The following is a 14,378-nucleotide window of genomic DNA, read 5'->3' as shown; positions in this document are numbered from 1 at the left end:
AGTTTCCAACAATGGCGGCCGCTACTAAGTTTTAAAATTACTCATACTAATCTTTCTGGGTCACAAAATAAACTTTTAACATATTTTCAGGCGAGAAAGTAGTTGTGTAAACATCAAATATCTGCTCGGTTTATCAAGATATCCCATATTTGCAAAAGTGCTTCGACGTTTTCAGAGGCGTCTGCTACCCACCAGCTCGACAGCTAGCCGGGAGCTCGAGGGTTACTGATGCGGCCGAGAGCGGCACAACTCCCGGCACATCATTTTCAGATCACCGCGGAGTTTCGCTGCTCGGGTTAAACGTAATATATAAGTCACTTAGACAACCTAAAAATGTTATTGTTGGGCTTTTTTCAGTGTTTTGTTTGTTCGTGAGTAAATCGGTTTGGCTGAGATTAAAGTTATTAGATTAGATAAAATAAAACTTTATTAATCCCCCGGGTGGGTTCCTCCTTGGTTTTCACACAGCTGACTAAACGTCAAACAGAAAACTTATTAAACAGAAGTATGAGACAGTCGAGAATTTACACCAGTGTCTGGTTATATTTTAGATAGCAAGAAGCAGACGGCCGAGTTTATTAAACTCCACCGAGACAGCGGTGACGCTAATCAGAAGGCTAGACCGTCCAATTTCACGCCTTTAAATTTTAAAGGCGTGTTTGTGTGTGTGTTTATACAATTGCTATTATGTTTGCACTTTATGTGTAATGTTACTGACTGCAGAGATCAGTAAGATGTGTGTATTTTTTATTTATTAGTTTTATTTATTTAATATTATTTTTTAATTGAATGACTGTCTAGTAGTTCACAGATGTCGAAAAACTGAGTGTGGTAAAGCCACTGATTTTGTTTATGTATATTTCTGCAATCTGCACATTGTACTGACTTTCATTTTAATGTTTACACCAGGGTTCCTTGTCAGCACTTTATGCTCAGATGTTTGTAAGCTAAAAATAAACTATTGTGTATGTTCAAATATACTGTTGTGATTGAAGAAGTTAAATAAAAATGTCAGTCATCAATTCATGCATCACCTCATGTCATCATAACAGAGGTCTGTCTTCCAGGAAAGAACAGTTTAAAATTAATGTAATATAGTATTGGCCATACTATATGATGTATTGCTTGTCTTTGTTTAATAATACAGAAGACAAAGACCTTAAAAAATAATCGCATATCGCATCGCAATCGCAATATTGGGGCAAAAAATCGCAATTAGATTATTTTCCATAATCGTTCAGCCCTAGGCCTGAACCCCCTCAGTGAGATCATTAACAAGACTGGCTACGGATACCGACTACGGAACGGAGCAGTTGTCAGCCACCTCCTGTACATGGATGACATCAAGCTGTATGCCAAGAGTGAACGAGACATCGATTCACTGATCCACACTACCAGGCTATACAGCAATGACATTGGAATGTCGTTCGGACTGGAGAAGTGTAGTCGGATGGTAACAAAGAGAGGGAAGGTAGTCAGAACTGAGGGGATTGAACTACCAGAAGGCAACATTGCAGACATAGAGGACAGTTACAAGTACTTGGGGATTCCGCAGGCGAATGGGAACCATGAAGAGGCCGCTAGAAAAGCTGCAACCACCAAGTACCTGCAGAGGGTCAGGCAAGTCCTGAGGAGTCAGCTGAATGGTAAGAACAAGATCCGGGCCATCAACACGTACGCCCTGCCCGTGATCAGGTACCCTGCTGGGGTAATAGGCTGGCCAAAGGAGGAGATAGAAGCCACTGACATAAAGACAAGAAAGCTCCTTACCATGCATGGAGGGTTTCACCCCAAGTCCAGCACCCTGAGGCTGTACGCTAAGCGGAAGGAAGGGGGCCAGGGACTGGTGAGTGTCAGCACCACAGTCCAGGATGAGACAAGGAACATCCAAGAATACATTGAGAAGATGGCCCCAACTGACCGAGTGCTCAGTGAATACCTCAGGCAGCAGAAACCCAAGAAAGAGGAGGGAGACGAGGAACCATCATGGAAGGACAGGCCCCTGCACGGTATGTACCACCGGCAGATAGAGGAGGTGGCTGATATCCAGAAATCCTACCAGTGTCTGGACAAAGCTGGACTGAAAGACAGCACAGAGGCACTAATCATGGTAGCACAAGAACAAGCTCTGAGCACAAGATCCATAGAGGCTGGGGTCTATCACACCAGGCAAGACCCCAGGTGCAGGCTGTGTAAAGATGCCCCAGAGACAATCCAGCACATAACAGCAGGGTGCAAGATGCTAGCAGGCAAGGCATACATGGAACGCCATAACCAAGTGGCCGGCATAGTGTACAGGAACATCTGTGCCGAGTACAACCTGGAAGTCCCGAGGTCAAAATGGGAGATGCCCCCAAGGGTGGTGGAGAATGACGAGCTAAGATTCTGTGGGACTTCCAGATACAGACGGACAAAATGGTGGTGGCTAACCAACCGGACATAGTGGTGGTAGACAAACAGAAGAAGACGGCCGTAGTGATCGATGTAGCCGTTCCGAATGACAGCAATATCAGGAAGAAGGAACACGAGAAGCTGGAGAAATACCAAGGGCTCAGAGAAGAGCTTGAGAGGATGTGGAGGGTGAAGGTAACGGTGGTCCCCGTGGTAATCGGAGCACTAGGTGCGGTGACTCCCAAGCTAGGCGAGTGGCTCCAGCAGATCCCGGGAACAACATCGGAGATCTCTGTCCAGAAGAGCGCAGTCCTGGGAACAGCTAAGATACTGCGCAGGACCCTCAAGCTCCCAGGCCTCTGGTAGAGGACCCGAGCTTGAAGGATAAACCGCCTGCATGGGCGTGCTGGGTGTTTATATATATATATATATATATATATATTAGGGGTGCAACGATACACAAAATTCACGGTTCGGTTCGATACTTTGGTGTCACGGTTCGATATTTTTTCGATACAAAAAAAATGTTCATGCCTTTTTAATTTGTCATTTATTAAAATTATAAATATATATTTTAACTCAAAAGTACAGTTTTTAAATTTAACCCTAACCCTTGTGCGCGTTTTTTATTTTGACAGCGAATGCGCACCTGCGGACCACTTATGTGCAGCCCTGGTTATTTAGCTCGTCATATTGCAGCCACAGAAATTCTTTTGTCCATGAAACCATAAAGCTGCACTTTCTTTTTGCCTTATAGTCTGATTTGTTATAACTTCTCCGTTTTGCGGTAAGCTTTTCTTTGGCTGTCACTTCTTCACCCTGACCTGTCTTATTTGGCTCAGCAGAACTAAAATATATATCCTGCTGCTTTTACACACGGACTCACACAATGCTCAGCGATGCTCTGCGCGATCAACCTCTTACATGTTTAAGCTGCGGAAGATTTCACTTGTCATGTTTGCATAGTAAGCTAACGATTAATAAGACGATGTCAGAGGAATTGGTGCACAAATTATCATCACTCACCAATCAGTGCTGTCGCTCTCTATACACCGTTCGCATGATTGCAAAGTGAAAGCAAAAAAACAAGCGCAAATTCAAACGCGATTTCAATATGTCACATATTGACAGTGGCTCACCGATGCCAATGACATAATTACCCAGCTACATTTCTGAAAGAATGCAAAAGCATTGACATATATTTTTCCTTCCTACAATAGCCGACGGGCAGGGTAGCCCATCTGAAAAAAATCGCTAGCCCCAGGACGTCGGGCTAGCGATTTTGCGAGCGCTGTATCTGATTGAGGAATCACTCATCTTTGGAAAAGAGAGTTTATTACAGAGAAATGTCTCTTTCCAAAATAAAAGCTATACTATCCGCTTCTTCTGGGCTATATTCTCAGCAGCATAAGGAGAATCACGTGCTAACAGCTGTCTAAATGACTCGGCTAAAGTTAGTAGCATGCTTGTTGTTTTTGTCTTTGCACTAGGATGATGTCGGCGTAAATGTGCAGTCATATTCGTTGTGTTCCCACTAGTGCTTTCAGGTTAATCTCGTTGAAATGACCTTAACGCCACAACACGGCAAATCTCCGTTAACTAGCTACCGCCGATCGCCCGTGCATGGGGCTAGACGGCCAACACGTTAACGAGCTAACTGCGCTAACACACTAGTTCCCACCCATGTAATTAAGCATTGCGCGGCACATCCAACATACTGTTTTACTTTAGTCCATGACTTGCTTACCTTCAGGGTCATACGTCACATGAAAACCAAAATAATTCCAAACGCCAGATCTGAATGAGGGTGGGGGAGGTCCATCTTGCAAGGAGAGCTTAACTTCTGTCTTGCTAGCTTGCCCTGCGCTCTTCCTTCTGACTATGCTGTCTGTGTTGAGCGCTCAGTGGATCTGCGCTCGACAGTGCAGCCTAGGCGGAGTAGTCGAACACAGATTCACTGAGCGCTCAACACAGACAGCATCGTCAGAAGGAAAGTTTATAAAATCAATTACAAATGTTGTATTGTTCGATACATATGCGTACCGAACCGAAAGCACTGTATCGAACGGTTCAATATCGATACGAATATCGTTGCACCCCTAATATATATATATATATATATATATATATATATATATATATATATATATATATATATATATATATATATTTCATGACTTTCATTCTTCAAAGGTTGATTCTGTTCATCTGGACATAGCGTATTGAGTGGGAGAAACGTTTCGTCACTCATCCAAATGACTTCTTCAGTCTCAGCTGACTGCAGGTTTCTCCAATCTTATCGTACATTTGCATATTGACTGAAATCAGCACCACTGAATGAACAATGTGCTGGGAGGTCAGTTCCTTCATCATGATTATGCAAATTCTCATGACCATTGATCAACAACCACTGATCAATGGCCATGAGTACTATTCTCAGAGAGTTGGGGAATGGCTGCAATCACAGCATTGCAAGATGGTGAAAGATGTACCCGTAGGCCCCCTCCTCGATTCAGAGATGGTCTTTCCCTTTTCACGTAAACAGCCTCCTTGACTCCGCTCAAACCGGCGATCCCCCCTGTCCAGGATGTGTACATCCTCATCATTGAAAGAGGTAATGTAATGATGCGATTTGCTCTAAGGAATTTCCCTGCCACCCGTCTGCACACCCCCTATCCCTTGCTAAATTCTTTTTTAAAAAACTGTAAATAACAAGAAAAATACAATTAGTAACCGACTTTCACTTTCAGAACTCCAAATCGGTGAATGATGACAGTGACAGTAACACCGGATCCTGTTCCGTTTCAGCTTTTCATTAAACCAATAATAAAGCCACTGTTTCAGTGTAAAAACTACAATTAATTAAATACAAGAGAAATGAACCGGTTTCAGGGGAAGGAAAAAATCTATAAATGTTCCTATTGTGTGTTAAACAACTGACATGCTCCATGACCTCACAATTCCCTACAAAAGTGAGTTCTTCTTTTTACGTGTACACACGTCAGGTTTCAAATTGCAGCCATGCAGGCGGTTGTTGTCTTATAATGCTTTAATGCTCCTATAACACTGGGGCCACTTTGGACTTTACACATCTGCTCCAGACACATCCGCCACCAGACACAGCCTTGCAAGGCTGTCCTATGTTGGTAATAATTAATTAATAATTCTAATAAAAGTGAGCACAAAAGAGAGGAAAACACCCTGCAATGAGCTGAAACATTAACTTATTTGTTCCTGCTTAAAACAGATTATTATTATTATTATTATTTGGTTTTCATATGTACCTGTTTTCAGAGATATTAACTTTAATAAAAGGAAATTAACTAGACAGGGCAACACGGTGGCAAGGTGGTTAGCCTTGTTGAAGCAAGAAGGTCCTGAGTTCAGTTCCACCATCAGGGGTCTTTCTGTGTGGACTTCCCATAGTCCAAAGACCTGCAGTTAGTGGTTAATTGGAAACTCTAAATTGTCCATAGGTGTGAATGTGAGTGCGAATGGTTGTCTGTGTCCCTGCGACAGACTAGTGACCTGGCTAAGGTGTACCCTGCCTTTTGCCCTAAAACAGCTGGGATAGTGCGACCCTGAAAAAGGATAAGTGGAAGTGAATATATGGATATAATTCTTTTCTGTCTCTCTTTTTTGTCATATTTTTCAAGGAACCTATTTTTGAGAACAGCATAATAAAAATGAAAATTCTGTTTTTGGTGTGCCACTCCAATATTTTTAGTGTCCCCTATATGGCCACCGTGAAGCCAGTGTGAATGTGCATTAAACCTACATTCTTTTTAAAAGCCAAAATGGAGCAATAAGTTGCAAAAATACTAATAAGCCTACAAAAGTTTACAGAAAACGACCCTTGCTTTTTACCTCATTATAAATGTTCTCGATATGGTCTCAGTCACTAATTTTGAGTAACAAGTCTGTTTTATGACTTGTATTCAGTCTAAGTTACAGAAAGGACGGTTTGAGGCATAGATTATACAATAAAGGCATAGATCATATCACTAATAAAGGTATTCTCAAGGGTTGGATAACTGCCAAAAACAAGAGGCTCCTGGTGATTTTTAAAAAAAATAATTTTGGGTTCAGATTAAGATTTGGGAAAACCAACAAATCAGAAAGGAAGGAAATCAATGAGGAAAATATGTTTTGGTAGCAGGCTGACTAGGGATGACAGCTTTCAATTAAAATCATGTGTAACATTTTACAAGACTGAAGTCACATGTCGTTTAATTTTCTGTTCTTTTCTAACAATAACCTGTCATAGCTTGGTTGTATTTGGAGCTGAAAGTGTGCTGCAGTGACATGCCTTTATAAAAACTGCCACAGCAATATTTATTTGTGTTGCAACTATAACGTTCATAATTGTAATTTGATTACTTAATCTATCCTCCTGTCCAGGTGAGATCGCGTTTAAAATATAAAAAGCTCAAAAGTATTTCATATAATATCAGTGTGCAGTGTCCAAAACCAATGGCTGACACCACTATGTCCATCTACTTGCTCTCTGACCATCACAACCAGCTTTACATAGTTTCTGTTGTAATTTAACTATTCTTCTAATAATGTTTTAATATTAAAACTTCACCACACACGCGCACAAGTTACGAGAACTACTGCTCCAAGCAACTTCATCCCCTCGATGCTGGAATTTCTTTTGCATCCGTAAAACACCCACCAAGTGTGAAGCAGCTTAGTCTACTATTATCTGATCCCTGCTGGGTTAGAGTTGGCAAAGGTACAGACATTCTTTTTTAAGTAGAAGTACAGCTACATAATTAAAAAATGCTCAAAAAGCTCAAATACTGATTCAACTTCTTACTCAAGTAAAACTGAAAAAGTACAGGCTCTGAAATCTCAAAATAATACATTAAAAGCAGCTCTTTGTTGGGCATTTCCATCTGTGCAAAGGACTTCATGCTATTCAATATAACACAATATTAGAATTGTATTAGAACTCTAGTTCAATTGAATTTCTAATTCTAATGCATTAAATCACCTTGAACACAAACAAAGAAAACTAAAAACTTAAAAAAAACCCTCTATTTTAAGTTGCCTAAATTTTAGAAGGTGACTTTGCCTCCACACGTAAACAGAAAAGTGAGTATAGTCAGGGGTTAAAGTGGGATTCGGCAGATGGGGGTTTTAGTGATCATGCGTGGGGAAAAGAATCACAACTCACAATAATTTCCATGAACTCTAGTAGATTTTCTTTGTGAAAATCTACACTGATCTACACTGCTGAGGTTTACTCCTCTTTATGAATTTGCAGAGCTGAATTAAACAACATATTGCCAGGTGTGCTGTTTATACTTTTAAAAAAATCTTTAAACCAGAAAAAAACCCATAACTTCACATCATATACAGATACATATACAGCAATAGAAAGTAGAGATATTTGTGTAAAAATGTAGGGAATATAAGTGAAAAGTTTTCAGAATAAATAATAATACTATTAATACTCAGAAATATTAACTAATAAATACTCAAGTAAAGCAAAGGTACTTGAAAAGTCTCCCAAAGTATAATAATGATGTGTTTTTCCTTTAATAATTCCCACGTCTGTTATTTGGTGAGTGACAGATTGCCAGATCTCTGCCTGTGGAACTGAAGGTTGAGATGCCTGAGCTGAAAAAGTGACTGAGAGTTGGTTTCATATGAATTCTTGTTCAAGAATCTAAAACGACTAACAGGCATTTTGAAAAATGGCACGAAAGTGATATGAAAGGCATCATTTATATGAAACACCCATCTTCAGACTTCCAGAACGCCATAAAAAACAAATCACTTCAATACTGCACTAAAAACTGGACACCGTATTGTTGGTTCGTCTTTCTTATGCACTACATATTCACATGCCTCTGGGTCAAACACTGACACACAGTCATCAGGGAACCGTTGTGGGGTGGCACACCTGTGATAACGCAAAAGACACACAGTTAACAGTGCATCATGTAAAGTCAAATATAATTGATTTTTCCATCTATTTAAATACCAGTAATTTAATGTGAACACTCAGGCACGGCAACATGCAAGTACAGTCCCAACAATTAGCTCTCCATCTAGATCCCACTGCATGCCAATTGTTATTGTCATCCTTACAATGGGTTGATAGATAGATAGATATTATTCTGGCACAGTTCCTATTGAACTAAAAAAATGTGAGTGTATGTTTATCTCTGTCTGTTATTTCTGTTTTTTTCTTACCAGGTTCTAATTTTTTTGTTGATGCACTCACTATTTGTCAGTGACAGCAGAGCGCACAGCGGCAGAGCCAAATATTTCTTCAGAGGAAAGCAAACATTGCAGTTTGATTAGGCACCATCTAAGTAATTACTTCTGTACATTTAATTACCAGTAAACATTAAGTTTTATAAAATTGCTGCTTATTGCCATAATTTATATAATTTTAGCCTGTCAGAAATGTACAAAACAACTGTTAACTATAACAAAAATGAAACTCACCATCCTGGAAGTCAGATTTGATAGAGCTGAAAAGCAACAGTCTGAGCAACAATTGACTGTTCCTTTTAGACACCTTTGGATGTAGATGTAGATGGGAAGATTCTCTACATACATGTGGAAGAGGTCAAAATGTCTCAAAAAGCAAACAACCAAAATTGGTGCTCGAGAAAGTCGTTTTTCTATTAGTTTGTACTCATTTTAAGAATTAGTTAAACAGTCAAATCAACAAATATTCAGATCTTCTTTATTTCTTTTAAATCTGAGAAATAACTTGATATGCCAAGTTTAAACAAACACAGTTTGCATGCAAGCGTACAAGCTTACTGGAAGTTACGGGCAGTAGGATAGACCACCCCTCCCTTGTGTTTAACTTCAAAGGTCAGGCAGCATTTTTTGGAAAATGATTTAGTTCTTTCTTCAAGGTAAATAGATATTCAGTTCTGATATCACATGATGAGTTGTCACTGTGCTTTACTATTACAGGTATGTTTTGTTTCCAGTGAGGGACTATCAAAATAAGACAGGAAGTAATTAAAACATGAAAACACTGAACACTTAGACAGAGACTTCACCACGCAACACGGAGGAGGCAAGAAAAGTGATAATTGAAGAGACGCACAGACATCTGCATGAACACAATTACAATACATTAGCCTAGACAAGAAAGGATAAACACTGAGGGAGGAATAAACTAAAGGAAGAGAACTAAATACACTAAATGTAAAACCCCAACCAAACCACAAAACAAAGAGATAATACAAATAAATAAAGCCTCGAAGTCCAACAACCTCTCCACACAGGGTCAGAGACCCAGAACCATGACACTGAGTACTCAGATTGGGTGAAAATGTCTTAATCCCATTTTCCGCATTATAGCAAGCTGACAGTGTAGCTTAATATGTGTTTGAATAAACTAACTGGGACTGAAGATAAACACCAAGAACAAATAAATCAGAGCTTCATGAGACATCTCATCTCATAGCTGAAGGGATGGTGTATTTGGTGACAGAGTGAGAGATCTCTGTCTTGGACTTTGGAGCTGGGGTGGAAATGGAAGTTGGGATAGCTGAGTCAAAAAAAGTGTCAGAGAGTTGTTGAAGAAGTGGGTATAAGACAAACTCAGACAGGCGATAGCAGTCATGACTAAATAAAAAGAATCACCACCAACATTTTTCTTTTAATAATTTCATTTAGTTGTTTTTGCATTCAGTGGTACTCACCAAAGACATATTTATGGATTTTTATTCAAGACTCTAAATATTGATTGAATCACTTTCCCGTTGCAGCAAAAATTGGGCATAGTTCTGTTGGGTTATCTCTCTTGTGCACTACATATTCACATCTCTTTGAGTCAAACACTGACACACAGTCGTCGGGGAACTGTCGTGGGGTGGCATACCTGTGACAATAAAGTAAAGTTAACACAGTTAACAGTGTATTATGTAAAGTCGAGATGACTAATGTTTTCCTCCACTTAAATAACAGTAATAAATGTACTTACGCAGCACAGCATCCTTGGCAAGTACAGTCCCAGCATTTACTGTTTCTCCATTTAGATCCCACTGCATGCCATGTCTCATCCATATCATCCTTACAATGGGTCATACCTATGAGTGAAAAAAAGATCATGAACATTTTTCAATGTTTATGTGTGTGCACAAAGAATATACTTTATGTCTTTCAGTATGTATTATTCCTTTTTTCTCACCATATGTCTGAGGCTTAACAAAGCACTGACTATTTGTCAGTGACAGCAGAGCGCACAGCAGCAGAGCCAGAGCCAAGTATTTCTTTGGGGGGAAAATTGCAGTTTGATTAGGCACCATCAAAGTACTTATGTATATTTAATTACCAGTAAACATCACACTTGATAATAATGTTGTCATTACTTTAGCCTGTCAAAATCAGCCGTTAACTGAGTTTCTTCTGAACTGGCAAAAATAAAACTCACCATTGTGGAAGTCTGATTTGTCAGATCTGAAGAGTTTTGAAGAGTGAATATTGTGTTTCTAATGCAGGGCGCTTTCCTTTTAACAACTGCATGTACAATGACCTTTGGAAGTAAACAACTGGTGGTTTTGCCATATAAATGTGACGTAAAGACAGCTTCAACTCAAATGTCAGTATTCTCTAATGATAAGTGGCTGTAAGCCGGTTGAATTTAGAGATAAAAGTAAGTCATACCTGTTGCAGTGGAACAATGAGATGTAGTCTGCAACTGAATATGGTAGTATAGCAAAATACAACACAAACAAAACAATTGAGATTCAGGGGGAAAAATATGTAATTCACGGTCTGTGAAGCAAAGGTTTATATCTAGGCTGCATTGGATATAGTTTGTCAATATTTCTAATCAGATGAAAAAAAATGTTAAATGAGCTGAAATACACCAAATCATTGTCCTGAAAGCCAAAGTGCAGAACTGTTGAAAGCTGAAAAGAAGAAGTTTTAAAGTTGGAAATAGCTGAACATCTTTAAAGGTACATAAGAAAAAGCTGATTAATGACAAAAGAAAATTTAAAGTAACAAAAAAAATTCTGGATGAATACTGAAAGCTCATATTCTTTAGATCACTTGAGTGGAATTATGGATTTCAAATGTCTAACCTCAAGAATCTCTGCCTGTGGAACTGAATGTTGAGATGCCTGAGCTGAAAAAGTGACTGAGAGTTGGTTTCATATGAATTCTTGTTCAAGAATCTAAAACGACTAACAGGCATTTTGAAAAATGGCACGAAAGTGATATGAAAGGCATCATTTATATGAAACACCCATCTTCAGACTTCCAGAACGCCATAAAAAACAAATCACTTCAATACTGCACTAAAAACTGGACACCGTATTGTTGGTTCGTCTTTCTTATGCACTACATATTCACATGCCTCTGGGTCAAACACTGACACACAGTCATCAGGGAACCGTTGTGGGGTGGCACACCTGTGATAACGCAAAAGACACACAGTTAACAGTGCATCATGTAAAGTCAAATATAATTGATTTTTCCATCTATTTAAATACCAGTAATTTAATGTGAACACTCAGGCACGGCAACATGCAAGTACAGTCCCAACAATTAGCTCTCCATCTAGATCCCACTGCATGCCAATTGTTATTGTCATCCTTACAATGGGTTGATAGATAGATAGATATTATTCTGGCACAGTTCCTATTGAACTAAAAAAATGTGAGTGTATGTTTATCTCTGTCTGTTATTTCTGTTTTTTTCTTACCAGGTTCTAATTTTTTTGTTGATGCATTCACTATTTGTCAGTGACAGCAGAGCGCACAGCAGCAGAGCCAAATATTTCTTCAGAGGAAAGCAAACATTGCAGTTTGATTAGGCACCATCTAAGTAATTACTTCTGTACATTTAATTACCAGTAAACATTAAGTTTTATAAAATTGCTGCTTATTGCCATAATTTATATAATTTTAGCCTGTCAGAAATGTACAAAACAACTGTTAACTATAACAAAAATGAAACTCACCATCCTGGAAGTCAGATTTGATAGAGCTGAAAAGCAACAGTCTGAGCAACAATTGACTGTTCCTTTTAGACACCTTTGGATGTAGATGTAGATGGGAAGATTCGCTACATACATGTGGAAGAGGTCAAAATGTCTCAAAAAGCAAACAACCAAAATTGGTGCTCGAGAAAGTCGTTTTTCTATTAGTTTGTACTCATTTTAAGAATTAGTTAAACAGTCAAATCAACAAATATTCAGATCTTCTTTATTTCTTTTAAATCTGAGAAATAACTTGATATGCCAAGTTTAAACAAACACAGTTTGCATGCAAGCGTACAAGCTTACTGGAAGTTACGGGCAGTAGGATAGACCACCCCTCCCTTGTGTTTAATTTCAAAGGTCAGGCAGCATTTTTTGGAAAATGATTTAGTTCTTTCTTCAAGGTAAATAGATATTCAGTTCTGATATCACATGATGAGTTGTCACTGTGCTTTACTATTACAGGTATGTTTTGTTTCCAGTGAGGGACTATCAAAATAAGACAGGAAGTAATTAAAACATGAAAACACTGAACACTTAGACAGAGACTTCACCACGCAACACGGAGGAGGCAAGAAAAGTGATAATTGAAGAGACGCACAGACATCTGCATGAACACAATTACAATACATTAGCCTAGACAAGAAAGGATAAACACTGAGGGAGGAATAAACTAAAGGAAGAGAACTAAATACACTAAATGTAAAACCCCAACCAAACCACAAAACAAAGAGATAATACAAATAAATAAAGCCTCGAAGTCCAACAACCTCTCCACACAGGGTCAGAGACCCAGAACCATGACACTGAGTACTCAGATTGGGTGAAAATGTCTTAATCCCATTTTCCGCATTATAGCAAGCTGACAGTGTAGCTTAATATGTGTTTGAATAAACTAACTGGGACTGAAGATAAACACCAAGAACAAATAAATCAGAGCTTCATGAGACATCTCATCTCATAGCTGAAGGGATGGTGTATTTGGTGACAGAGTGAGAGATCTCTGTCTTGGACTTTGGAGCTGGGGTGGAAATGGAAGTTGGGATAGCTGAGTCAAAAAAAGTGTCAGAGAGTTGTTGAAGAAGTGGGTATAAGACAAACTCAGACAGGCGATAGCAGTCATGACTAAATAAAAAGAATCACCACCAACATTTTTCTTTTAATAATTTCATTTAGTTGTTTTTGCATTCAGTGGTACTCACCAAAGACATATTTATGGATTTTTATTCAAGAGTCTAAATATTGATTGAATCACTTTCCCGTTGCAGCAAAAATTGGGCATAGTTCTGTTGGGTTATCTCTCTTGTGCACTACATATTCACATCTCTTTGAGTCAAACACTGACACACAGTCGTCGGGGAACTGTCGTGGGGTGGCATACCTGTGACAATAAAGTAAAGTTAACACAGTTAACAGTGTATTATGTAAAGTCGAGATGACTAATGTTTTCCTCCACTTAAATAACAGTAATAAATGTACTTACGCAGCACAGCATCCTTGGCAAGTACAGTCCCAGCATTTACTGTTTCTCCATTTAGATCCCACTGCATGCCATGTCTCATCCATATCATCCTTACAATGGGTCATACCTATGAGTGAAAAAAAGATCATGAACATTTTTCAATGTTTATGTGTGTGCACAAAGAATATACTTTATGTCTTTCAGTATGTATTATTCCTTTTTTCTCACCATATGTCTGAGGCTTAACAAAGCACTGACTATTTGTCAGTGACAGCAGAGCGCACAGCAGCAGAGCCAGAGCCAAGTATTTCTTTGGGGGGAAAATTGCAGTTTGATTAGGCACCATCAAAGTACTTATGTATATTTAATTACCAGTAAACATCACACTTGATAATAATGTTGTCATTACTTTAGCCTGTCAAAATCAGCCGTTAACTGAGTTTCTTCTGAACTGGCAAAAATAAAACTCACCATTGTGGAAGTCTGATTTGTCAGATCTGAAGAGTTTTGAAGAGTGAATATTGTGTTTCTAATGCAGGGCGCTTTCCTTTTAAC

General features: G+C 38.9%; 2 protein-coding genes across 2 annotated transcripts; both read right to left on the bottom strand.

Annotated features, from left to right (window-relative positions):
- Positions 1 to 9,139: 9,139 nt before the first annotated feature.
- LOC146656931 (beta-microseminoprotein-like) lies at positions 9,140 to 10,891 on the bottom strand. The gene is made up of 4 exons (XM_085426875.1): positions 10,808 to 10,891; positions 10,565 to 10,646; positions 10,358 to 10,463; positions 9,140 to 10,255 (listed from the first exon to the last, which is right to left on the bottom strand). Exons 1-4 carry the CDS (start codon positions 10,808 to 10,810, stop codon positions 10,126 to 10,128), a joined length of 321 nt encoding a protein of 106 aa, XP_085283001.1. The 5' UTR covers positions 10,811 to 10,891; the 3' UTR covers positions 9,140 to 10,125.
- A 1,717-nt stretch (positions 10,892 to 12,608) lies between these two features.
- On the bottom strand, positions 12,609 to 14,378 carry LOC146656930 (beta-microseminoprotein-like). Its single transcript, XM_085424708.1, has 4 exons — positions 14,295 to 14,378; positions 14,052 to 14,133; positions 13,845 to 13,950; positions 12,609 to 13,742 (listed from the first exon to the last, which is right to left on the bottom strand). The coding sequence occupies exons 1-4, from the start codon at positions 14,295 to 14,297 to the stop codon at positions 13,613 to 13,615; spliced, it is 321 nt and encodes a 106-aa protein (XP_085280834.1). The 5' UTR covers positions 14,298 to 14,378; the 3' UTR covers positions 12,609 to 13,612.

The sequence above is a fragment of the Rhamphochromis longiceps genome, linkage group LG12, assembly GCF_057381845.1.
Source record: "Rhamphochromis longiceps isolate RC_006_pf linkage group LG12, R_longiceps_female_GT1.1, whole genome shotgun sequence".
Lineage (NCBI taxonomy): Eukaryota > Metazoa > Chordata > Actinopteri > Cichliformes > Cichlidae > Rhamphochromis > Rhamphochromis longiceps.
The sequence above is the reverse complement of the archived record's forward strand: the minus strand, read 5'-3'. Positions and strand labels throughout refer to the sequence as shown.

Bases quoted from the DNA above. Each gene is read 5' to 3' on its own strand.
- LOC146656931 (XM_085426875.1), bottom strand. The intron at 10,464-10,564 runs GTGAGAAAAAAG...TTTCACTCATAG, and splicing joins TGTTAAGCCTCAGACATATG to GTATGACCCATTGTAAGGAT. The intron at 10,256-10,357 runs GTAAGTACATTT...TTATTGTCACAG, and splicing joins TGCCAAGGATGCTGTGCTGC to GTATGCCACCCCACGACAGT.
- LOC146656930 (XM_085424708.1), bottom strand. The intron at 13,951-14,051 runs GTGAGAAAAAAG...TTTCACTCATAG, and splicing joins TGTTAAGCCTCAGACATATG to GTATGACCCATTGTAAGGAT. The intron at 13,743-13,844 runs GTAAGTACATTT...TTATTGTCACAG, and splicing joins TGCCAAGGATGCTGTGCTGC to GTATGCCACCCCACGACAGT.